The sequence below is a fragment of the Streptopelia decaocto genome (genome assembly GCF_964273445.1).
Source record: "Streptopelia decaocto genome assembly, chromosome: Z".
In the NCBI taxonomy this organism is placed as follows: Eukaryota; Metazoa; Chordata; class Aves; order Columbiformes; family Columbidae; genus Streptopelia; species Streptopelia decaocto.
In genome coordinates, this window is record NC_138657.1 from 47,140,807 (window position 1) to 47,167,029 (window position 26,223).

The 26,223-nt window shown below is 42.4% G+C and overlaps 1 protein-coding gene across 1 annotated transcript; it reads right to left on the reverse strand.

Moving 5' to 3' along the window:
• Positions 1–393: 393 nt before the first annotated feature.
• Positions 394–26,223, reverse strand: TRIM36 (tripartite motif containing 36). Its single transcript, XM_082075614.1, has 10 exons — positions 26,146–26,223; positions 24,815–25,049; positions 17,271–17,596; positions 13,301–13,447; positions 12,147–12,242; positions 10,955–11,208; positions 10,186–10,310; positions 9,528–9,806; positions 8,934–9,231; positions 394–6,296 (listed from the first exon to the last, which is right to left on the reverse strand). The coding sequence occupies exons 1-10, from the start codon at positions 26,170–26,172 to the stop codon at positions 5,942–5,944; spliced, it is 2,142 nt and encodes a 713-aa protein (XP_081931740.1). The 5' UTR covers positions 26,173–26,223; the 3' UTR covers positions 394–5,941.

Sequence of the window (26,223 nt, forward strand, 5' to 3'; positions counted from 1 at the left end):
CCATCCAGCCTAACTTCAGTCTCTTGGCTGGGTTGCTCAGGTTGGAGAGCTAAGCACCATCTGCTTCCTCCACTAAGGAAGGGGTAGATTCCCTTGAAAATGCCCAAAAGCGAAGTTCCTCCTGGACACACCCTTTCTTCCCTGCCTGGAAACAGAGCCTCAGGCAGCCAAGTTCCTAACATCAGCATCTTAATTAAAGGCCTGACGTGGCAGTAGGTCCAAACTAGACTCTTTAGTCCTCCTAAAATTAAAGGTATTGGTATATGGGCAGACTTGAGAACCAAAAACACTGCTTTCCCCCCACAAGTCACCTATTGTCATCTATTGTAAGAAATAAAATTTCAACTGGCAGACTTCAGAACTGGGATGTGATAACATAAATCACGAAGTCACTGTATTTTCAGCCTTTATTAAAAAAAAGACATCACATTCACATTTCAGAATATTTTAAAACAAGGCCTTTTTGTTAAAGCTTTAGATATCTAAAACATGTCTACACGATTCACACCTGCATGGAGCTTTGCAAATCACACAGTAGTCACTAAACAGCTATATTGCACAAAGATCCACACAATACCACACCATTCTTAGCTTAGTCTACATTGTAAAGTGCTGTTTTGTAGGAAGAAAATTATTTTGGAAAAATAAGTACCTGGACAGGCAAGCACTGCTGAACTCTGTTTCTGAAAGGTGACACTTCCACTGCAGTGGGGAAAAACATGACCATGTGTTGTCAGTGCCTGTAACGTGTTCGTTTTTTTTTTACTTTATAAGCTGGAGTAAGCACCATAGAGTACTGTAATGAATGCATCCTAAGTATTCAAGTAACACCAGAAGCCAAATCATTTTTTAAACTCAGAATGAGATAAATACAGACATATCAAAAGGTAGATAACTGTTTAAAGTAGTGTCAGTCTCTGTACAGTAGAATAAGTAATTGCATAGCAGAGCACATCTTAAATGAATGCAGGATAAAGCTATAGTAGAAAACCCCACTACATTTTTAATTTCTTCTATATTCTCAAACAAGTATTTATTTTTTTTTTTTAATAAATGAGTCTGAGGGGCTGTCTTCATATCTAAGATAGAGTGTTCAATTATTTAATATTTCCATAAAATAAGGAAAGGCCAAAGCCTGATGATACTGGTCCAGATCATATCGTAAGCTGCATCAAAAGGAGTGTGGCCAGCATGTCAAGGGAGTGCTGTGTTCAGCTCAGGAGCCTTCAAGACTGGAAAGACATGGACCTGTATGAGGGGGTCCAGAGGAGGCAACCAAGATGATCAGAGGAATGGAACACCTCTCCTATGAGAACAGGCTGAGAGAGTTGGGGTTGTTCAGGCTGGAGAAGAGAAGGCTCCAGGGAGACCTTATTGCAGCCTTTCAGTACTTAAAAAGAGCCTATAAGAAAGATGGAGACAGACTTTTTAGCAGGGCATGTTACAATGGGATAAGGGGTGATGGTTTTAAAGTAAAGAAGGGGAGATGCAGGCTAGACCCAAGGAAGAAATTTTTTACTATGAGGGTGGTAGAATACTGGAACAGATTGCCCAGAGAGGTGGTAGATGCCCCATACCTGGAGACATTCAAGGCCAGGCTTGACAGAACTCTGAGTATCCTGATCTGGTTGCAGATGTCCCTGCTCATTGCAGGGGGGTTGGACTAGATGAGCTTTGAAGGTCACTTCCAACCCAAACTATTCTATGATTTTAAAATGGGAGGAGTCACAGGTACTGACAAAGAATCCTGTCTCCTGGGTCTGTTTGACTATGGAGCTCACACACACAAGAACATGAGCCATCTACTGAACAAAGTGTACAAACATGTAAAAGTTTTCAGTAATTACTAGCTAATCATGGTTTAATAAATGACTGCGTGGAAAGAAAGTGGAAGGAACAATAAATTTTAACAGCAGAAAGCGATTTGCTGTGTCTCATTACAACTTAAGTTGCTCCAAGACCTAGAAGAGTAAGCAAACAGAAAAAAATGATCACATTTGTGTTACCTATGAAGCTACTCAGGGGCATTTCAAACCTGGAAGTGACTGAAAAGTTACAGGGAGTAAATGACTACCTAAACGAGCAGATGAAACTCAACATTAACAAATGCAAAATAACACACAAGGTGGGGAAATCCTGTATGTGCACATCTTGTTTACAATTAGCCATCTGGGTTGTGTGGAAAACACTGTAGAAGAAACTGTGCAAATGTCAGCTTAATATTTGATATCAACAAAACAGTAAATATGGTCTTAGGACTATGGAAAGAAGCAAAACCCAGAATTTTGTCATCTGTCACAGCAGCAGTGTCTGTTTAAAGAGCTCCTTCAGTCAGCCTCAGAAAGCAAGAGGAGAAAGATGGGCAGCAGAATGGTCACCAGTACAGCATGGCTTCCATCTAGCAAGAGGCAACGTGAAGGAAAGAAAGGCTATAATAACTATCTATTACAAAAAGAAATTACCTAAAGGATAACTAGCAAGTGACAATTTGCCATTTCTCCTGCAGGAGAAAGTTCCAGAATACATACCCACTGCTTCACACCTGCTGCCTGGGACATCAAAGTGTTTCTCATTCAAGCACACAATGAAGCTGTGGAAGATACTTCCACACAGCCTTACTGAGATACAAACATTTGCAGGCAAGATCCAGACAGGTAGTTGTCCTAGCTGGGCCTTTCTAGCCCCAAAAGGGCTGTGATGCTCACCTTGGCACAGATGACATTCCTGTCAATTACCATTTCTGCCAACTTCTTCTGACAGTGGCCACTGGGCAGAGCCTTAAGAGAGAGAACACTAAGAGGGATGAACTCCAGCTCAGATCAGTACAACAGTTCAGACAGAAAAGCACACAAAGTTTTTACATTATTACCTACATTCATTTAAGTGTATTGTGATTTTCAGGTCCCATTTCACAGATCTATAGTTGTATACATGTAAATAGTAAGCATACTTCACACACATTCATCAAAATACAACACTATCCCCAAATTAGAAAGCATATCCCCAAATTAGAAAGCACCAAGTATGTATTAGAAACATCCTGCACTTTATATCCTTATTTTTCTACAAGTTAACAGTGCAAATACCCACATGTTTTTTAACACAGATTTCTATAAACAGATGCAATCCACCTCTGTTCCCATTAAGATCTGTTCCCAAATTAAGATCCTTCTGGAAGATAACCTGAAACATATGGATGACAGGGAGGTCATTACAGACAGCCAACATGGGTTCACCAAGGGCAAATTGTGCCTTACTTATCTAGTGTCCTTCTGTGATGGAGTGACTGCATCACTGGACAAGGGAAAAGCTACAGATGTCACATACCTGGACTTCTGTAAGACTTTTGATATGATCCTCCACATCATTCTTACCTATGAACTTGAAAGATACCATTTTGGTGGATGGACTGTTCAATGGATAAGGAATTGGATGGATAGCCATGTCCAAAGAGTTGTAGTCAATAGCTCAATGTCCAAGTGGAAACCAGTAACAAGTGATGGCCCTCACGGGTCTATACTGGCACCAATATTATTTAATATCTTCCTTAACAACATAGAGAGCGGGACTGAGTGCTCCCTCAGCAAGTTTGCAGATGACATCAAGATGTGCAGTTCATTTGATAGAGGGATGGGATGCCATCCAGAAGGACACTGACAGGCTTGAGGAGTGGGTCCGTGTGAACCTCATGAGGTTCAACAAGGCCAAGTGTAAGGTCCTGCACCTGGGTCTGGGCAGTCCCCAGTATCAACACAGACTGGGGGATGGAGAGCAGCTCTGTGGAGAAGGGCTTGGGGACCATGGTGGATGAAAGACTGGACATGAGCTTGACAATGTGGGCTTATAGCTCATAACACCAAATGTAACCTGGGCTGCTGGCTGGCCAGCAGGGCAAGGGAGGAGATTCTCTTCATTCTGCTCTCCTGATACCCCACCCAGAGTATTGTGTCCAGCTCTGGGGACCCCAGCACAGAGCGGGTTCCAGAGAAAGGCCACAAAAATGGTCAGAGTGCTGGAACATCTCTCCTGTAAAGAAAGGCTGAAACTGAGAGAAGGTAGATTTAGATTCGATACAAGGAAGAAATTCTTCACTACAACGGTGGTGAGGCACTGGAACAGGCTGCTCAGAGAAGCTGTGGATGGCCCCTTGCTTTGAAAAAGCAGTGATGCTGCCCACCATGCACTGGGAGGTGCAACCAGCATGTGAAACGAGTGAGTCCCACTCACACTGTGCTGCAGCAGCACATGTGGTAGCCCGTGCAGCAGGGTGCTGTCACCCCTTGCTTTGTTAGACCATCTCACCTGCTGCCAGTGTACCAGACTGCCATTAACCATGGTCTCCTCCAGACAGAGAGCTTGTCACAAAAAGACTGTGGCGATCCAGATGGCGGGCCTACCCCAAACCGGGGCTGTTCAGGTCTCTGGCTGCCGGGAGTGCCAGAGCCTGCTGCTGCTGGGGGAGGGAGTCCAGCACTCCACCTGTGTGAGGTGTGAGCAGGTGCAAGATCTGCTCAGCATGGTGGTGGAACTTAAGGAGCAGTCGAGAGACTGAGGACCATCAGGGAGTGCGAAAATGAGAAGCAACTTCTTCTCAGTGAGGGTGACAGAGCACTGGAACAGGCTGCCCAGGGGGGTTATGGAGTCTCCTTCTCTGGAGACATTCAAAACCTGCCTAGACACATTCCTGTGTAACCTCATCTAGGTGTTCCTGCTTTGGCAGGGGGATTGGACTAGATGATCTTTCAAGGTCCCTTCCAATCCCAAACATTCTGTGATTCTGTGATGCCCCATCCGTGGGAGTGTGGGCTTTAATGGTCCCTTCCAACCCACACTATACTGCGTCTCTGTTATTCTATGAAAAACTACTGTATGATACAGTTTTTAACATGAGAGGAAGTTTGAGGGAAGACATCCTTTAAGGCAGAAATTGGGTTTCAAAAAGTAATCAGTGCGTTTTTAACATTCTTACTAAAAAAAAAAAAAAAGCTACTAGTTAAAAAAATTAACTTACAGAAACAAGTATTTAAAGCAATACCTGATTTTTTTTAAATTCACATATTATTACTCATGTCACTAACTCATTTGCCTTTGCCTAAATACCAGGTAATACTACTCACACACGCAAACACTTCTGATTTAGGATTCTGAGTTCTGATGTTTAAGGTAGAATTGCACTTTCTTTATATAGCATACAGTAAAAGCCTGAAAGAGTAAAGAAACTTACCATTATGCCACCAACTATATGACACCAGGTGCCAGAAGGAGAGTTTTAGCATCCAGTCATATTAAAGGTATACGACATGCAATCAGATTCTACTTTACCCTCCTCTTTCCAAACACAACCTAAATATTCAGCTGCAGTTCTGTTTTCTCCCTGCTTTATATTATACTTTTGCAAATGTTATTTTGTGCTGAAAGGCCAAACCCTTGGTGCTCAGGGGCATATTGGAAAGCACTTGACCCCTCAGAGGCATTCAGGCAGATTTCTTAAAAGGAGAACAGCAATCACACACTGTCGGGTTTGACTTCATTAAATGCAAAACTATGTAAGGACTTCAGTTACACAAAAGGCAGATTTCTACCCTGAAGAGCGATTTGGTTGCTAGTCAAACTTCCTCCCTGCTTCGCCCTGTGAAGAAAGTCTGTGGAGAACGCCATCATCCAGATCACAAGAAAGGCAGAAGAGTTCCCAGAAGTGTTCCTGCTCCGGCAGGGGAATTGGACTAGATGATCTTTTGAGGTCTCTTCCAATCCTGAACATTCTGTGATTTCCCACTGGTGTGGGAAGTATCTGGACAGTTATCTTAAAAAAAAGAAAGCACAGCCCAGAGGTTTGTGAGCAACATGTAGGTAGAATGTAATTATCAGGACTGAAAAATAAGGTTGGACTCTTCTGCTCTTATTTTCCATCTCAGGACAGCAATGTGAGGAAATTACTGCACTAGATGTCATCATGGTACTCCCCGTACTTTGCTGTGACAGCTTCCTCAAGATGAACTGCCCCGCTACCCATTAAGGCAAATGCTGGGTACATTACGCCAGAGCAGTCCACCTCGCACTCATAAAGGCATTTCATGTGGCCTGCGTCGTAAAACCCCATCTTGCCTTCATCATAGTCAAGGCAGATGCCCAAGTATGATGGTAAGGGAAGGATTCTGCTGGCTGGATCCTTGGTGTCAGCTGATGTTGTGGGGATGAAGAACTTCTTCATGCCTAAAGTGACCAGTGTCAAAGGCTGTGATGAGTCAAAGAAGGCATCTTCACTTCCACTGTCATGACCACTGTCTTGCTCATGTCTAGAACAGAAAAACAACCATTGGCTTTTATCAAATTCTGAAGCAGAATCAGTGTTGTGAACTGGAGAAAACATTTTTGTAAGACAGGTAACAACACATGATCACCTGCTGTCACGGAGGCACGCCGAGGTTAGTTTAAGGGACAACAGGGTCCAAAACAACTTTTATTAAACTGGTGAGAAACAGGGTTTTAACACTCCAAAACTGACTTAAATACAGGTTCGGATATCAGTTGAGGAAAATTAAGGGGCAGCAACTAATACAACAGGCGATCCACAGAGTGCATGCACATGGCCTCACCCAAAACAATGCCGGAGCCGTCCCTGAGTCCTGGAGGAGTACACACTTGCCAAACACGGTGTGGGATTATTTTAAAGAGATACACGTACTCATAGTGAGTATGGGAAGTGTACACTCGTGATTCTGCGAGGGTAAATTTATAATACACTCGCAATCCTGCGAGGGTTAATTTACTTACACGTACAAATGTGCATGGAATATTACACGTGCTTATGTGGAAGCACAGGAAGAAAATACACTCGCACTTGTGTGAGGAAATAATTTATACATGTGCTCGTATTGAGCACGGAAAGTACGCGTGCAAATGTGCACGGAAAGTTACACATGCTTATGTGGAAGCACGGAAGGAAAATACACCCGCGATTATGCAAGGATTAATTTTACACGTGCTCATATTAAGCACGGAAAGTTACACGTGCAAATGTGCACGGAAAGTATAAATACACTTGCAATCCTGCGAGAAGTTTTACTCACAGCCGTGGCGGCAAGGCAAGCGGAGTCTCCATCCCGGGGAGGGGAGGCTCTCGGCGGCAGCATCTTGCTCGTGCTCCGAGAGACCCGCGATAATGGGCGGAGTCTCGACGAGAATCCCGTTTTTATATTGGCTGATCAGATCTGACTGTGGGCATTCCAGAAGCTTCTCTGCACCCCCACACTGGCTGTGGGTGCCCCTGAAGCCTCCCAACATCCCCCACACTGGCCGCAGGCGCCCAGCGGCTCCCTGGCGCCTCGGCACTCCCTTCTCCTAAGGGCCCTGGCCAGGGTGCTCTGGGGCCAAACAAAAGAAGCTGTTAGCCTCAAGTAGCAGAGAGAGAGGGAGATGTGCCTACTCCTTCCATACTGAAGGAGGGAGGGGGACAGAGGGGGGTTTGCATCCTGCCACACCTGCAAAGCCTTGCAGGGTAAAAATATACCTAAGGTAAGAGGGAAGATGCATTTAGTAGGTGGAGACCATTCACTTGGGTCACTTAGAAAAATTAATAACAGCTAAACCCTAATGAGGACGAAACCACAGAAGGCTTTATTAATGAGCAGATGTATCTAAATCTACTCATGCTAGGTAATCATTAATGAACCTACAGGTAAACTAGTTAACTTGAGAAGTAATTTAGTGACTATGACTAATAATTACCAGCAAGATATGTTTAACTTTATTTACATAACGTTAAATTACACCAGTAAATACATTTAACATTACCCTTGTCCTATGAGTTTTCCACAGTGCTCCTGTATTACATTGCCTTTAAAATTCAAAACACAAAAAGTAGTGGTTTAAATTTTTTGTTTGAAATTTTTTGTTTGGTTTCTAGTTGTTGTTAAAAAAAACAACAAAAAAAGTGCTCTACCTGGAGGCTTCCCTGAACCTGTGTTTGCCAGCTGGTTACTGGGGAAAGTTCATAGCCAGATTTGTTCAGTCTACATGCTTCACCCCCTACTTCCATCCCCAGATAAAGACAGGCTGGAGAAGCACATCCTTCTGTGTAGACAATCCCTAGCTTAGTTTGCATTTTGGGGGTGTCTGGGGGGCGGGGGGGGGGGGGTTGGTTGTGTGTCAATGAAAGTTTTACAGATATTTGTGTGAATAAGGAAAAAGAAATCAGGATTTTATTTCTCACTTTGCAAAAAGGCTCCACCTGACTTTAAGCAGCAAAAGACACTGGCATTTTTACTCTTGCAGCATGTTATACAGGAGTAAACCAATACATTTGTTAGATTCCTGGAAAGGTTAAGAGTCTCCAGGAGACATCCTCCCAGCCTGCAACTCCTAGACACATCCAGGCTTACTGTAACAGTAACTGAGAGATGTATCTTTTTGCTGTTTTGTTCATTGTACTTTGACTTGTCCCTAGTAGCATTCCAGTACTGCATGCATGTGTATGGCCTGGGATAAGTCAGTGACTTGGAATCCACCATGATGCAAGCTATACCGAAGATACACAGATATGCACAGTGAACACTGTACCTCTGAACGGCTGCCAAACCTAGTAGGCTAAGGGAATTAAGGCAGAGTCTTACTATTGACAATTAAGCATTGCTTCAATCTTGCAACTGACGCTTTTTTGTTTTTAACCCGCTTGCTTTAACTGAAATATCTCGACCTCTATAGGAACCTGCTTTCTTTCCCAAAAAGAAAGAAAATAGGACTCTGGATAATTAGAACATCTTTCTACTAACCGTAGGGGATGAACAGGACAACCTGCTTCCACCACATTCTTCAAGCGACTTTTCACTGGCTAGGTTCACATTGTGTACTAATTGAGATGGGACTCATAATTCATTTTTTAAAAAGTGACCTCCTTATATAAAACACGTATTAAGTGAAAGTCTACAATTTACCTTGGGCTGCTCACATCATGGGCATTATGGAACAATTTCTGTATCTTGCTGAGAGAAACAACTCCCACTTTCACCAGGTATGAATAGGCTTCCACATGAAAAGCCCAGAAGTGCTTCCCTTTGGCAATGCCGGTGTCGCCGATGATGTAATCCAGGGTTGTGTAGCATCCAACCTGCACACGCTCAGATCCCAGTAGCAGAGGCAATCCAGCCCTGCTTTCCACAGAGGTTCTTCCTGGGTTCAGGAGGAGACGTTCCTGGTTGTACCCACATTTGTCATCAAAAAGAAAACTGAAAACTGAAAACCAAAATAATCCTCTTAGTTAAATATTTGACCTTCTGTGCTTATAAACTGCATGTTAAGTCACACTGGCATTAGAATTTCTCACTTTTAAAGGCTATCAGGAATCATGCAAGCTCACACAGTCTAAGTATACTACCTACTTAACCTGCTTGTTAGCAGTGCTTCTAAACATTTATGCAACTGGTAACAGTACAGTATAAGTCTGGGAGCTACTGGAAACCACCTACAGCTCTTCACACTGACAGACACAGACTCAGCAACCTGTGGACATAAGAAAAACCAATACCTACCTGGAGCTGGAGGAGTATGCATAATAATTTCTCGTCTCCAAGGGCTACAGACGGACCCTTTATACCTTTGATCGCTGTCTTCACCAAGATCAGATATTACTTTGCTCTTGCTGCAAACTTTGATCTCCTGCCGCATCATGCTCTCCTCTTCTCTGCTCAGCTTATCATACTCAAGAACATAGATAGCAGATGAGTCTGTCTTCCTAGGGCATTCCCCACTGATCAGGGCTTTGTTGTACATTGTGCTCTGTGCTTCATTGATTTCTGCTACTTCTAGACCTGGAATGCCAGAGATTCAAGAGAAAAAAAGCTCACATTTCTATAGACACTGTTTCATAATTAGCCATACAAGCCCTTTGAGTGGTTACAGCAGGGAGGTGGTGGGGGGAGGCAGAATCTGCTTCACTCATTTAAAGAGTGCAGATGAGGATGGTTCTGTTCATGCACTTCATTAAATCCCTTACTTTCTGTTTTTACTTTGAAAGTTGTATTATTTATTTTTGCTGCCAGGTAATGCCTTTTGGATCACGGAGGCAAGAAGGACACTGTAAGTCACAAGACTGAGTTCTGCAACTGCAGCCCTGCATAAGTTCTGTCTCTTTCCAGAGAAGCCTTTAAAGCTGTAACTCAAAAAAGACCTAGTGCTCTCTGAATTTACCATTGGAATGGAATGACAAGTCACAAAGGACCTCTTCTTGTTTGGCTATGTCTACCACAAAGTCTTCAAAAGTAGTTTCAGCTGCTGGGCTGAAGCTCTTCAGAGATTCAGTAGCTTTCTGGATTCTGAAAGTGCAGAAGCAGAGGAATGGCAGAAGAGATGAAAAGCAATTCACATGTGTGCATTATTTGAAGTAAAAATGAATAGGTTTTGCCTTAAAAAAAAGTTCTGTCTTCATGTACTTACTGATGTCTCCCAGAAACCTCTGTTTTTCTAGGCAGAATTCAAATGCAAAATTTATAGGCCTTTTGTAAAGATAACGAACAGATAATCATTCAGTTGGCAGAGCATTTAACAATTTGTAACATTATGTTCAAAGAACAAAACAGGTGTGAAGCACTAATGGAGAACAACTATTAAGATCAAAGACTTTAAAGCCAGAAGACACCTTTTAGATTAACTTGCAAATGCCCAATACAATCTCTGAGCAAAGGAATGTGACAGTGAGTCGAATGGGCCACCCTTCCACTGCAGTCCCACAGAAAGGAACGAGGACAACATGTTGTTGTAGGGCAGAGCCTCCCCGTGTGCTGTTTCTTCATGCACACTGTAACGTAGTAATTTCTACTAAATTGTACCGGGACCATCTCTGAGCCTTTGCAATACAAGGTACTGCATTCAGTGCTTTGCTAGCAGGTAACAAAAGAATATGACTGACCAGACAAGATGGAACAGTATCTATACCTCAAACAGAAGATAATTAAGATACCTGACATGAAGTTGTTTTGCTGTTTGAACAAAACAGGATGGATCAGTTTCTTTAAGCACTTCTTGAGCATATCCTACAAGACCATTATTTTCCAGGAGCCCTCGATATTCTTCTGCTTGCATTTGCAATTTTTCCAGCCTTAAACTCTTAGAAGCTTCAATTGCCCTAAGAGCTGCAGATTTCTTCTCTTCTAGAACATGATATAATTTCTCAAAACTCTGAAGTGCTTCTTCTTTAGCTCTTTCACTGTTGCGCTAGGAGGGAACAAAAGCCATTTTAGACAGTTTCCACAGCACTGTGGCTGTGTACAGAAACATACTTATGGTTGTTCAAGATATCATAGCAATCTTGTAATCCATTTGACAGATGAGGCTAATGAACTTCGTTATGCGCTCCAGCACTGAAAATGCGATCAGCACTTCACCCAAGCTAGCAAGCATTTACTATCTTAACACACAGAAAGAAGAGCAGGAAAGTATTCCTCTGATTATGCCTTGAGTTATGCATGGAATTTATGCATAACTCCACAGCTCATGGAAAACCCCTGTAAAAGCAGGTCAGCCTCTGAAATCTTCATGCCCAAGAGCCAGGTCCTCTTTCACCCTCCCCTATCACCCTGAACCATCAGTCCAGTCCAGTTTCTCACATATGCCCTCAGAACTGTAGTCCCACCTCTGACTAGTGCCCTGGATAAATGGAACTACAAAACACAGAGACAACCTCTATCAATATACAGGTAGGGCCAGGAGCTCCTGCGCTTTCCACCGTCGCGTTTTTCAGCTTGTATGTGAGCTCCCAGCTCTGACTCTTTAGCAGGGCAACTTTGCCCTTAATTCTGACCTTACTGCAACATCCTCAAGGTAAAGAAACAGCATCAATTGTGCAACGCCATTAATACACAAGAGCTGTAAACCTAACTCATCTCTCTTTGGTTAAGGTATCAAATAAGCTTTATTTCAACTAAATTTATGGCAGCACCCAAAACTTAACTTCCCTCTGTATGTTGTCCAAATTTCCCACACTGTCAGCACTAGGTCTTAACATGTGTGATTCAAGACTAAAATCAACTGTTCAGAAATTGTTTTACCTGCTAACTGAAAAAACCCAAAGGATTTTAAACACTCTACTGAAAACAGAGTCCCTGCTGTGTCTCTGCAAGGGCCATCCCCAGACCACTACAAGCCACTCTTACCTCTGTTTCTTTCTGCAGCAGATCCAGCTGTGTGATGTGAGCTTTCACCTGGCTCTCCTTACTGATGAGGTACTCAATATCTTTTGAAAGTTTCTCCTGTTAAAATAAAATAGCAAGCCCGTACAAACAGCTGATAAAACTGACAACCAACACAGGCAGGTCGTCCAGCTAGCGCTTGGTTTATGTAGTCACAAACACCTGTCACCAGTTATGAACAACAGCCCCATGGAGAATTGCTCAGTGACCTGTGATGACTGTCAGGGACACCAGGCCACTGCCGTAAGCAGGACTGGGGGCACAGCCTCTAAGGACAAGAGGAAACAGCCTCAGGTGGCTCATTCTTCCCCGGCCTCAGGAGCCACTCTCTCTTAGGCTAGGAACATGAGGCTTCAGGACATTACTGAAACTTACAGAAAAGCTTTGTTAGTTATTAACTCATTCATAGTAAGATTTGCTACAAAAATGAGTGGTTCAAAGGACAAACTTATGAATGTCTCTGCACTTCCTCAGTTGCAAGAATTAAGAGCTGTACAGGAAAAGCCTTTGCAAACAGGCAAGGAGGCCAAAGAGCACAAGGAAAGCTGGTCTGCTCTCTCTTTCTCTCTCTTGTGAGCAGAAGAAGGGGAAGAAGAGGAGATAGCAGCAATCATTCTCTAATAACAAAGCAATGCTTGCAAGTCTTCCCTGTTGTACTGTCCTCAGGAAATTAACAGCTATGCAATTTCAGAAACATACAAGGTCCCAACAGATATTTCAGATGCAATTTTTCCAGGAGTGCTTCTGAAGTATCAGCTAAATCAAACCACAAGGACACTTATTTGAACATGCAGGAGTAAGAGCTAGACTGTAAAGTACTAAATGCTTAAACCTTCAGCATTGGCCAGTACTGCTGTACAATTGGCTAAAATAAGGTGGAAGCATTTTTAAAGGGTTATGTTTCAAGCCTTATAGAAAATAGAGTTTAGTTTCTCAGACATGCACTGTGTCTCGCTAATCTATACATTAACAGATGTTGCACAACAGCATGCCTCATGACTAGCTCAGTGTCCTCTAAACACAAGTCCTGGCTTCAGGCCAGAGTGAGTTTGCCCTTACACCAGAAATTCAGTACTCCTCCCCTTCCCAAGGCCAAGTCCAGCAATATTTACTTTTACCTTAAGGGTTTTGTAGGCAGTGCTCATGGTTGTCACTCTATGGTTTGCATGACTTCCACCCAGCTTACAAAGATGACAAACAGGCCTTCTGCAGATTTCACAGTACATGTTTACCTTCTCCATTTCATGTTCTGGACACATCAAAATCTGAGGAAAAGAAAATTAAAAAAAAAAGGGGGGGGAGCAGAGAGAATGCAGGTGTACTTCCAAAAATTGAGCTGCTCAACAAACCATCAAAACACTCAATAATCCCACAGCAGCATCTGATTCCACCTGTGGATTTTTTAGATTCAGTTTATCTTCCACATTTTACATTTGGCGGTTCCAGTGAAAGCCAGCAGATGAACACACAGTTTCACGAGGTTTACAGGGAGTAAACCTGTAGCAATGTCAGTGTACACATCATTCAGACTCCATGCCAGGCTGCAATAAACCATTCTGCTAATCGCTGAAGTTGTTTGCTTGTCTCAAGCTCCCTAACACTGCTGCTCAGAGCTGTAAATGCAATATAAAACACACCCAGCCCATAAAATTTAACTGTGTCCATGCCAGCATTTCAGTTCTCTCTTGAAATGGCTACAAACTATTTCTTAAAGCAAGAGTTGATATAATACTGCAATGACTCAAGTCTAAGCTAGACTCAGATCAGCCACACAGCCATCACTCTTGGAGCAACAAATGAAATGCAGCCGCTGTCACCAGTCACAGTCAGTTTAAAGACAAAAGGCTCCAGTGTTCCAATTTCTCTGACTCCAATTACGAGTTTTTTATGCTGAGTGCTAATTCTAGTATCAGCTTAAACAGCATTGCAGAAAAACAAACAAACAAACCAAAAAAAAAACAAAACAAAAAAAACAAAACAAAAAAAACAACACACCAAAAAAACCCAAAAACTACATCTTTCAAAAACTGAACATGTTGCAATAACTGCTCAAAGAGGAAAAAAAAGTGCTGCTTAACTCCAAGCTCAAGCAACAGATAAAACCATCTAAAAGGCAGGGTGAGTGGGTGTTAAAAAAGCCCCAACCTTTGCCTCATTCCAGAGCACTGAAAGACAATATTTGGGTCCATCTACTCCATCTTAACAATGAAAAGCTCTTGAGACAACTTTTCAGTTTCATATCAAGGAGAAGAACAAGACAGCAATGCCAATAGTCGAGCTTCTAAAATATCATCTTTTAACACACACACACACACACACACACACACAGGAAAGGGCACAAAAATAGAAAATTGTGGGTAGCATAAATATGGACACACTAAGCTAAAATTGAAGACCATCTCTGAAACCAGTTCTCAAGCCCCACATGTTATCTTAGGCTGTCCTGGTTTTGTTAAAAACAAAACCAGTTCTCTTTTAGTGATTTTTCTTTCAGCTAAGTTCTTCTAGGTGGCTGTACTCCTCTGAGTTTTAGCCTGCATATTTTTCCTAGGATGCTGTACTCAGTGCTGATAAGAGACCAACGGAATGCTGAAGAAGCTCATGTTTAGATTTATTACTATGGTAGCTAAGAAAGACTGATAAGTTCTCCCACGTTCCATTGTGAGAGGGGCGTGTTTGAGGAGGGGTGGATAGGACAGGTGACTAGAACTGACCAGCTGAGTATTCCATCCCATAATCATCATACCCCCTATGTAAGATGGGACCACGAGCGTCTCGCTTCTCTTCGACCGTGGCCACCATCTACAGAGGACCGTGCCTGTCTGCCTGTGATCTACAGGCCTCAGGCCCCGCATTCCTGAAATCCAGCTTCTGGTTTGCTGTGAAGTCCCACCCGTGACTTCCGGGGGCCTGAGCTGCAGCTGCTGGAGCCGCCAGCTCCGCACACCCAGCTCTGCTGCTGGAGTGACACCAGCTCCACATTGAGCACTGCAGATTGGTTTTGTATAGTTTGTATATATTCTCTATTTATTAGTAGCATTAGTAAACCCTTTAAAACCTTCCAACTTGAAGTCTAAGTCTCTCTTCCTTCCCTATTATCTTTCCTATCATCTTTCTGATAAAAAGGAAAAGGGGTGGTGGGAGATAAGAGGGTAACAAGGAGCATCTGCCACGGTTTATTGCCACCTTGCCTTAAACCTTGACATAGGCTATGGTGAAAAGGCCAAAGACACTAGTCTCACTAGCACCTTGGTACACAAGACTGTCAGTAAGAAGCATATACAATGAACTATCCTGTTGTCATTGCTGGATTTAAGAAGAAAATCAGAGGGACAGGCAGACATCTCCAAAAACTGTAATCATGCTGTTAGTATGTGGAGGTAATTTTTCCACAGCAGTGGGCAGTCACACCTAACAGAAACCATGTATTTTTATTCATCTCCTCGTGTAAGAAGAATTACAGCCTACAAGCTAGAAACAGAAGGGGTCAGCAGACTACCTTGTCTAGTTCTTTCATAATTCAAGAACAATCAGCCCAGTATGTGCTTCCCCCATCCCCACCATGCACGTTACAAAGTGCTCTCCAGTCCAGTTGTAAATTAAAGTGATGACTGCGAACACTGTTGAGGAGACCAGCAAATACTCCATGTATTCAGTTCAGGTCTTAACAATGCAGCGCAATGAAAAATGCACTTTCTTTATATTAAGCTCAAACAGACCTCAAAGAAGTATAAAAGCGGAGTAAAAGATCAGCTTACTGTTGTTGGGAAGCTTGTTTACAAAGTAGATCTATATATAGTTGATTTACCTACATTTTTCCCCCTTTTATTTTTTTTTAAACAGTACATCTGCAGGTATAATTTTAAAAACCTAAAACCCACACATAGGCACACACTTGATCCATCAAGGTCAGGATGATCTAAAGCACTTCTACCCCTTTCAACTCTACTTTAACAGAATTCAACTACTGACTTTTAAACCCAGATTCAGTCTCCATGTAGAATAACAACATATGGTACACAAAGATGGTACTTCTAATTAGTAATGTTGTGGCAGTGAACATTTAGATACCATAGAAGCAAAGTTTTCAAGGTGCTGTACAGCATTTTAGATTAATAGCTGTAAGACAACATGCAAACTTTTACCTGTTTATCCAGTAAAGGGACATTTCACAAAGACAGCTAGTGCATTTTAACGCACAGCAAGGACACGCTTGTTCTTAATGGGAATGAATGTGTTAGAGTTAAGGAAAGACAGCACTAAGTGGACTTCTGGATGTTCACTATCTGCCAGCTTGCTAACTTTTGAGTTTCAAATTTTTCCAGCCTCTGAAAGAAGGTACACCACCAGTCAAAGGCTTCTTGTACATTGAACCTTAATCAAATCAACCTAATTTAATCAAAATTAATCAGGACACCTTGAATATCAGCATTTCCGACATCTGTGGGACCTCCAGCAAGATCACTGGCCACAGACACGTAGCAAGTGCTGGACCACCTGTTGTGGTCCTTTTTTAGAGGGATGGCAGCTGTGACAGTTCCTCCCATCATGAAACTTAAATTCAATATGGCAGTGCCATGTTCTGCACCACACTTGGCAGAAGAAACAAAGGTAACAGCACTTTGCAATCACTCTGTTTTGTCTGAATACAGCAGCAAGAGTGTGTATAGAAAACTTGCCATTACATTTTGCTGTTCTGCTATTGCTAAAAAAAAAAAAATAACAGGGTGTAAGAACATCACAGACCTGAACTCCACCTTTTGCTATTGCTAGATGCAAGGAAGTAGGAGAGAAAGATGATGCTTTGAGATTAATCAAGTTCAGGTACAAAACATCCAAAGGGAAGCAGCCTTAATGGAATGGGTGAGGGGGGCAGGCAGTTATGTTGCATTTTTAAGTTTACCACACAGTGTCATCCTCCTTGACCTGAATTTTAGATGTTCAAGACCACTAAGTCTTATCAAAAAGAAAAAAAATCCTCAAGTCACAAGTAACACAAACCATTTCCCAAATGAAAAAAAATATCCTTACTTGTAGGGTCCCCTTCAAATATGTTCTTAATACACTGAAACCCAAATTCTTACTTACTTTGGGTCTGAAGTTGGTGGTTGGCCCTACATATTCATGCTGGGCTTTCACAGTTCCCCAAGGATGGTGTACTTTGAAACATTCGTTGCAATAGCTGGCACTGCAGTCCATGCAGCTCTTCGTGGACTCGTGAGGTGGAGGTTTGCAGAAATCACACATAATAGCAATGGCTGCCCTGGCTGCCTGTCTGTATCTTTCCACAATGGTTTCCAAGGTAAGGTTGCGAAATAAGCCATTAATGCCACGTTCTCCAAGATCAATATCCCGCTGGCAACCCGGACAAGGAAACAAACTCGATCGAAGGGTCAGTGAATTGCGTTTTCTTCCTGTGTAGACACCAAATTCTGATTTAGGAGAAGCATAAACAGAAGAGGTTTAAATTCTAAAGGCAGAAGCACAGGAATTTATGAACCAATTCCAAACTACCATAGCACATCATCCAAACCAGTACAATACCAATTCATATGCAGTCTGCCAAGCCAAAGAGAACACATTTGCCACGATACAGCAGTGTAATGTCTGAATCCAGGGGACATTACAAACTACTACTCTAAAACTTAGTTCTATGTTAAAATTAATCTAACTGTTCCAATCCTATCTTCTTAGTCTAGTTTTGGATGCACTCAAGCTGCAGTCTTTCAAGCACAAAACCTTGTGGAAACCAGTTGGTTTTGGGCTAACTGGCTCCCCATCGCTTCATAATATACTGAAGTGAAAGATGCTTATTCCCAGAGTCAGGCTCATTATTCCCAGACAAATATAGCCAACGTGGAGCTCCCTGAAGTTTACTTTGTCTGAGTTAAAATTATCTGGCTTGTCCCAAGAGGGACTATAAAAAAAAAAATCAAGAGGAAAACAAGCGATCTAGATATTACCAGTATGAAATCTCAGCCAAATCATTTAGTCAAGATATGCAGAGGCTGACTTGGCCCTTGCTGAATGGCCTTGATAAAACAGGGCTGCTAAGTAGGCCCTGCACACCAAAGGGGATGCTGAGATGGTTACATCTGAGAGATTCCTCTACTCTGAACTGGGGAACCAGAGATCTGCATGGTTACACATGGTATGTCTCTCTCTTTTCATTTCAAAATGGGGTAGCAGAGAAGCTGCACTCCTGCCAAACAGCTACAGGTAAGATTTCCCCTTCCCTCAAAAAATAAAGTGATGAAGCAAACTAGAGAGAATTCAAAGGGCAACAAAGCTGGTGAGGGGTCTGGAGCACAAGTCTTCTGAGGAGCGGCTGAGGGAACTGGGGCTGTTTAGCCTGGAGAAAAGGAGGCTGAGGGGAGACCTTACTGCTCTCTACAACTACCTGAAAGGAGGTTGTAGCATGGAAGGTGTTGGTCTCTTCTCCCAAGTAGCAAGTGATAGGACAAGAGGAAATGGCCTCAAGTTGCACCAGGGGAGGTTTAGATTGGATATTAGGAAAAGATTCTTCACAGAAAGGGTTGTCAGGCACTGAAATAGGCTGCCAAGGCAAGTGGTGGAGTTGCTATCTCTGGAAGTGTTGAAGCTTTCTTTCGTTTTGAAGTGTCCTTTGATGCTACTCAAAAGACACTTGCCTTGTGGTGCTCTCCTGCGGCTGCTTCATCCAACAGTCCAAAACCTCTATTCCCTTAAAAGTCTTTTTAAAAATTTCCTAATAAGGAACTAGTTCCTTGAAAAATCTTTGAATTGTGCCCCATGGTAGTTATGCATGACCAGACCAGGAATACGTACGTACGAACTGGTATTCTCAAACTCAGCTGGTCTCATGCCCTTCTGTAGGTCCTGAACAGAACAACTAGATTTTTTTTTCTTATTTGAAATTTTTTTTAGTACTTATTTGAAGTGAATTAATTACCCAAACTGCACATCCTGCAGTACCTGTAACTTGGCATACACAGCAACACACACATGCAATGCATGGCAACAGCAGTGAAACACAAACTGTATCTCCAAAGTATGCTCCAAGCTAGCACTGCACACAGGAACAGAGGGAAATCCTACAGGCGCTTCTGCAATGGCCTAAACAAAAAGATGATTTTGCATGCAGTACCATGCAGTCAACAGCTACAGCAAGGCATCTGGTGTACTTACATTTCCTAAAACTAAGAAAATAATGATACAGTGTCATGTGTAAAAGAACTGCCTGCAAGCAGTACACTATAGCAGAGAGCAAGCAATGAAAAAGCAAGATGACAAGAAAAACCAAAACCAAAACCAACAAACATGGTGCAGTGGTCAAGTTTAAAAACATAATCTGAAATTTGTATCCAGTAGCATGCTTTGGTAGTCTGGCCCAAGTGGCTCAAATGTGGAAGGAGTGTTCGTTTAACTCAAAGGTGAATTCAGCTGCATCCCAATGGAGGCCTTTCATTCTGCCCATGGTGGACCGAAATGAGACCATCACCATGAGCCATGCTCTGTGAAGACTGGTGACACTGGTTACAGAAAGCAATCAGTGTGAAGGAGTTCTGCCCACCTTCAGATGTCTTGTCCCTTTTCAATGACAGCATTCTAACAGCCTAGGGTTGTGGACTTTTTCCCATTTTAAACCTTGGAAGTTTACTTGCTAAGTTTCTTGGCATGCTTTTCCACTTGAATACTTAAAGTATGGAAACACTCTCTTTTTGCCTAGCAAGTGTTAAAATATTAACATGCAGTAAGAATTACTCTGCTTTCTGCTTGTAGGATTTCTATGCTTGTATTTTAAAAAGGAAGCACTGATGAAGTGATAAATTACTTGGAGAGCTACCTGTCTTGTGTTCAGTTTGATAAAACTGAAAAAAAACCCAACAACCAAACAGAAAAACAGAGCAGCAAAATCCATGGATCTTTTAGTCAGATGTGGAGCTCAGAGAAACTTACGTCCTCCCCATATTCTCTTTTTTCATGTTGCCAATTCAGTTTACAACAAACAAGTATGCGTTTTGTGAAATATTAGGTATTGTCACAAGAGATTTTCCACTGTGATTTGTAAAAACACTGTTTCACTTGCAACGAATAGCCAAATCGGTAACCAAAAAATCAGCACAACATGTGCTCACGCTCGGACTCCGAACTCACAAGTATTAGGATACAGACTGCAAAGACTCAAGTCAAAGAGCAATCATAACCATGTCTTTTAAAGACAGTGTTTAAATGTCCTATTCCTAAGCAGGGGTACAACCACTTAAAATGTTGAAAAGCCAAACCTGCAGCTGATAGTTTGCAAAGGGATAAGACATCTTAAAAATGAACTTGTTTTTTCCAAGTAAACAGATATCACCAGAATTCTATGGTTATGGAAGACATGGAAGTTAAATGTGTGAGATTTTAAAAAAATAAAGATTTTAAAAGTCAACTGGATTCTCATAAAAGTTTTTAAAAACAGATGTATATTGCCACCCTCTGAAATTCAGTTAATGCTTTCAGATACTTTAATCTTCCCAGAATCAAGGGTGCTTTCTGCAAAAAGAGCAGCTAAGGACAGCTTTTGAAGGCTCTGACGGTATACTACACTATCTTTGGTTTATGACACTTTCAGTCTTCAACTGAAGCAACTTAAACTTGCCCTTCCGATTAGCTGCTTTGTCCTCCACTGAGTGTGAAATTCAGACTTGTATGTAGCTCAGTTCATGCCTTCTTGAAGGACACGATATTTCTCTGGATTGTTCATGTGCCTGCCAATATCATGGCAACATGGAGATATGGAGTTTTTTTCCATTTTTGACAGAGTATCACAACAAGAAAAGAAACACTTAGGTTAACAAGCCCACACAGTGGCTGAGATGCTTAGACTAGCTCAGTTTTGGAAATCAAACACATTTAAAGAGACACTGGCTGTCCTTCAACTGGACTGTGTCCCTAAGCATGCCAAACATTACAAGTGTATAAATTTAAAATATTTTGTTTTCCTCATATATTCATGTGCTGTGCTAGACTGCCATATCCAGAACTACCTAATCAGATTAACATGATGTAAATTTCAATCTGCTTCTTTATCAAATTGAGCGGGCTCAGCTTTTGTACAATGAAGAATTTGTTTTACCTTTAAAAGTTACAAAGATCAGTCTAATAATTACACTTCACTACCAGTAGGGAGTTTTATTGAAACTTGAGCATGTAAACTCTTAAAAAATAAAAAGCGTGGGGCAAGAAGGTGATTGGATTTTTGTTTTAAAGCAAAAAGAGAATGTGAGGTTTTTTACCCATTGACATATGTTTGGCCATGGGAAAAAAAAATAATAATCCAACCTTCAAATGAATTTTGGTCCAGTTGACCTTTAAGTCTGTGTTAAACAGAATGAAAAGCTTTCCTTATAGAAGTCCTTTGCTGTACCTTTGCTCGCTGAAAAAGTAATTTTGTGGACTTGACCACTGACAAAAAGTGATATGCTAACCAACAATATTTAACTCGAGATCTAAATGCTAGACTACCTCTAGCCAATACAAGAAATGAAGCATTTCTACCTCTGCACCCAAAAGACCTCCTCTGTGAGGCTGCAAACAATGAACAAAAAGCTGTTTAGAATACAAAATAAGAGATATACCATTGGTTTACAATGGTTCAAGTAAAAAGCATCAACTGTTTTCTCTCCTGTGGCTGTTAATTTACTGCAGGGCTGAAAGGCAAGAATGTCTTGTTCACTAGCACATGAAACAACTGTAGTATTTAAGCAGAACAGAAAAAGGGATAAAGAAGAGATATGGGGGGAATGCAGGGAGAGAGATTTCAAACATTCAGTTTTGACATCATCCATCATTGCTACGCAAGTATCAGCATAACCACATAACTACATTACATGCTTTACTCTAATTACATGAACATTTTAATTGCACCAACATGACAGAAAATGGATTAAAGTAAGAAATATCCTTTATTGTCATTCTATATGCAACATGTATTTTCAAATCAAAAATTATTTTACATATGATATAGACAGTGGTTTTTTTTAAACAAACACACTAGATTTTAAGAAGCACATGCACTCCATTTCAACTGAAAAATAAAGTGTTCTACCAGTTCCAGCCTTTTTCCATTAAGATAAATTGTATTCGTAAATGCAAGCTGTATGTGCACCACAAATACAGAATGTGGACCAGCTCCTTCTGGCATCTCAAGAATTTAAATGCCCAAATCATTTTAAATAGATGATACTCCTCATGAAACTCCTGAACTAGGGAAAAAGAAATAACCAAAAAACCCCAAACAAACAAACAAAAACCCAAACAAAAAACCCAGCACCACCACCAAACCAACCCACCACCCCACCCAGACCAGGAGGGATGCATGATACACACTTTCAAGCACAACTATAATGTCCTGACAGGGACATGCCCTGCACATGCCTACCAGAAATTCTAGTGGTTTTTTTCATTGTATATGTGATGCTCCACTTCAGATGTTTTCTGGTACATTTTCTCTCTTACAGAGCTGTTTTATTACACAGTCCCCTAAGGATCACAAAATGAATTAAGCAAGGCAGTGCCGAGTATAAGTACTTCAGATGCAAGATGAGAACTTACATTTTTAAGATGCAAGTTGGTTGAACATAACCAGTACCAAACATCTGAAAGGAAATCTCACACCCCACAGGGCAATGAAGCTATAATGCCTATAACATCAGAAGCAAAGACAGTATAACCTGAATGTCCAAATGTATCCTTTAAACTTCCCATTTCCATATGCTTTTCATTTTGCAAATTTGAACTGTTTGAGATAAAACTTTTCCTGTGATGTGCTCCGCCCAAGCTCTTTGGGGGCAACACAGGGAAGCCCATTGTTTGCAAGTCTCAACACTATCTTGCTACTGATCGAACAGGTAGGAAGTTTTCAGGAAGGCATTCATCTCCCTCTACTAGCAGCTCAGTGGAGGAGATAACACACATAAATTCCCATCAGTTTGCTGGGACGGTAGCAGATGACTGTGGATTTAAAGATCACAGCCCCTGCAACAACTTTTGTACACATATATATATATTTGGGGGTCAGCAGTACCACGAACGGGTCCGTCTTGCCCTGTCGTTAAGGACATAACGAAGCAGTAACACTAAACCATGCCAGAAGGGCTGCCAACAATTATGGAAGCACTGCAAATTGAACTCTGCAAACCTAATAGTAATTGAATGTCAGGTTCCCAATGGAACTTTGCCTCCTCGGTGCATAGGGCGGACTGTGCCCATGCTCCCTCACTTCCCGAGCCCCAGTTATCACAGGGAGGTCAGCTCACTCATGCTTCATCCACCACTCCCCAGGCACCCAACCTGGGGCTCTCCAATGTCCATGTTATAAAAACATGAAGCGGACAGCAGCAGTGGAAACCAGTGACCACTTCCATCTATACAATGCCACACCAGAACATGACTATGCTTAGTGAGGCAGAAGTGGCATAGACTTGGATTTGGGAGAAGGCAATTAGCAGTGGGCTCTCTTCATTCAACTTCACGTAACACCATAGCTAGAGAGGGCTTTGAAAGCAGCTGAAGATTAAGTATGTAAACAGTGACTGTGCGGGTATGTGCCCCACGTCCAGAAAACTGGACTATAATGAAGCTAACTAGCCATGTGGTTTGCAGATTCCCTCAAACCACAAAAGCCTCTACCAGCCAGGGTACAGTGAACACCACATTCACTTATCAAACTGATTTGAAAGAGTACCAGTACTGATCAACTCAGGAGATGCTTAAAAGAAGGAGGTGAAATAAAAACCTTGAATATTGAAAACAGGAACTGGGAAGGGGAGGATCAGTGTTAGTAACACATGAAATACAAGATACAGCTTTAGGGTTTGTCTTGTGGGTGATTCTTCCAGAGCACTGTGGACTGTGGTTTTAAAGTGGATATGTCAGAAGAAAGCCTACAAGCCAAGGTGAGGTTTCTTTCAAGAGGCGCAAAGTACTTTTGATATATCTGTGTAAAAGCAAATTAATGCACCTGTGGATCACACAGACAGCTGTAAAAATCTCTCTAGTGTGAGCCTGAAGAGCCTTACAGCGACATGCACCTTAAAGCTGCGAGCTGATCACACTGAAAGAAACAGTGCAGTCTTCCTATAGTCATCTGTCCTCCAGTTTTGCAACCATACAACATTTATCATCTATGGAAAATGATTTCTTGTGAAGCATAATGAAGTGGGTGGGACAAAACTATCATTTGCAAAGACTGCAGAAGCTCAGAAGGAAGTGGAACTACTGAATTTCAGCTGGCCAAAACCTGAGAGAACGATCTTAACCACACTACTGACAGGCAATAAAATTGCTAAAATCTACATCTCAATGCTACTGAAGGTGATGCTATTGCATCTCAGTATACCTGAAATACAGGAATAAACAAACACAATTTTCACAAAGATTTACAGGATGCCACAAAGACAAATCTATTATATATGAAATAAAGTGCGTTGTCCTTATGCATATTCCCATTGTTCTTGCCACAGAATGAACAAGGCTTCCACTGTACCTAAGTCATCTCTTTAACTACATCAGGACTATTGGGAAGACATTTTACCAATGCAGATATCATTCAGCTTGTGAGTCTAATACATAAAATTAGGAAAATACACAAAAATTCTGATACGTACCTGATCTACTAATCCTGTCAATTCTGTCCATGCTAGAAGAAGAGATTTTAATTCGAGGGCTACTCTGATTAGAGGATTCAGAGCCTCCATCAGCAAATGAGTCTTCAAATGCAAAAAGTATTTCTTTCACACATTTGTGACAGACATTGTGCTGGCAAGGAAGGATAAGTGGATGAGTAAATAACTCCTTGCATGCTGGACAGATGAGCTCCCTTTCAATACCCTTAATGGCAACCTTCATGAAAGAAAGAAGGAAAAACAAGCGTAAGCACAGAAAACATGAGCCAGCGAGACTTATTGCACAGCTGTATGTCACCAAACCCCACCTCTGTAGAATACTCTATTGCACACAGTGCTAGCTGGTTTGAGACATTTCTCTCCATAACACTGCAAACAAATCTCAATTAACATTTATGAAAGCACTGACAACATTCATTTCAGCTGAACTTAACACTGCCACTAGGCAAACTCAGTTCATCTTTAGGTCATGTCTGCATTGCAGGGGAGGAGAGGTGGGGAGTAGTCTTAATTCCACTTAAGGACCTAGTGAAATGAAAGCAACCATACTTGTCAACGATAGGAATCCATACATTTAACTTCCATACATTTAGCTGACCTTGCTCTCTCGCTTTTCAAGAAGGGAGATTAAAATATTATTAATAATTAAAAAAAATATATATATATAAAGAAATTAAGTGTCAGGCTGGTTAAACAACAGGCTTTCGAGCCGTGTAATTCACATTTAGGGACTGAAGCTGCCTTGACTTCATTACCCTAACAGTTCGAGTCTGGAACATTATTTATTTATCTGTCTGTTTGCTACACAAAGAGCAGCCCGTGGATCCATGCAGCCCTTGAGTAATTTAATGACTCCACAGCCATCTGGCACCGCGCTCCGAGGCCGGACTACGGGCCGGGCCAGCCTTCCGCAAGCGAAACCCCAGCGTAGCATCAAGTGGCGAGCGCAGACACCGGCTGCCCAGCGCCCGCGCGTTCCCTTCGGGGTTTGCAGCGTTCAGCTCGCCACGGGATCACACCCGCCCCGTTCATGCGCCTCCGGGACCGTCTCCCCAGCAGCACAGAGCCCCGTCTACGGATCAAGCCCCATCTACGGATCAAGCCCCGTGCGAGCCCTGCCCGCCGTGCCAGCACCGCAGCGCTGCCGCCGGTGCCGCTCCCAGCCCGGCAGCGACGAGGCTGCCGGCATGTACCGGGCGGGGCCAGAGCAGACACCCCGAACCCAGCCCTGTCCCCCGCAGCACAAGGCGCAACAGCGGAGCGAACGGCAAACCCCGACCCGACGGTGCGTCCCCGGCTCCCCCCGCGCTCACCGGGGTCTCCAGCCGATCGCCCTCCATCCCCGCGGCCCCTCCGCCCGCAGGCTCCGCGGGAGCAGCTGCCAGCCCGGC

Excerpts from the sequence above, each read along its gene's own strand:
- TRIM36 (XM_082075614.1), bottom strand. The coding sequence starts at position 26,172 with ATGGAGGGCGATCGGCTGGAGACCCCG. Across the intron at positions 17,597-24,814 it reads TGACAGGATTAGTAGATCAG|GAAGAAAACGCAATTCACTG; the intron begins GTACGTATCAGA and ends GTGTCTACACAG. Across the intron at positions 13,448-17,270 it reads CCACCAACTTCAGACCCAAA|ATTTTGATGTGTCCAGAACA; the intron begins GTAAGTAAGAAT and ends TCTTTTCCTCAG.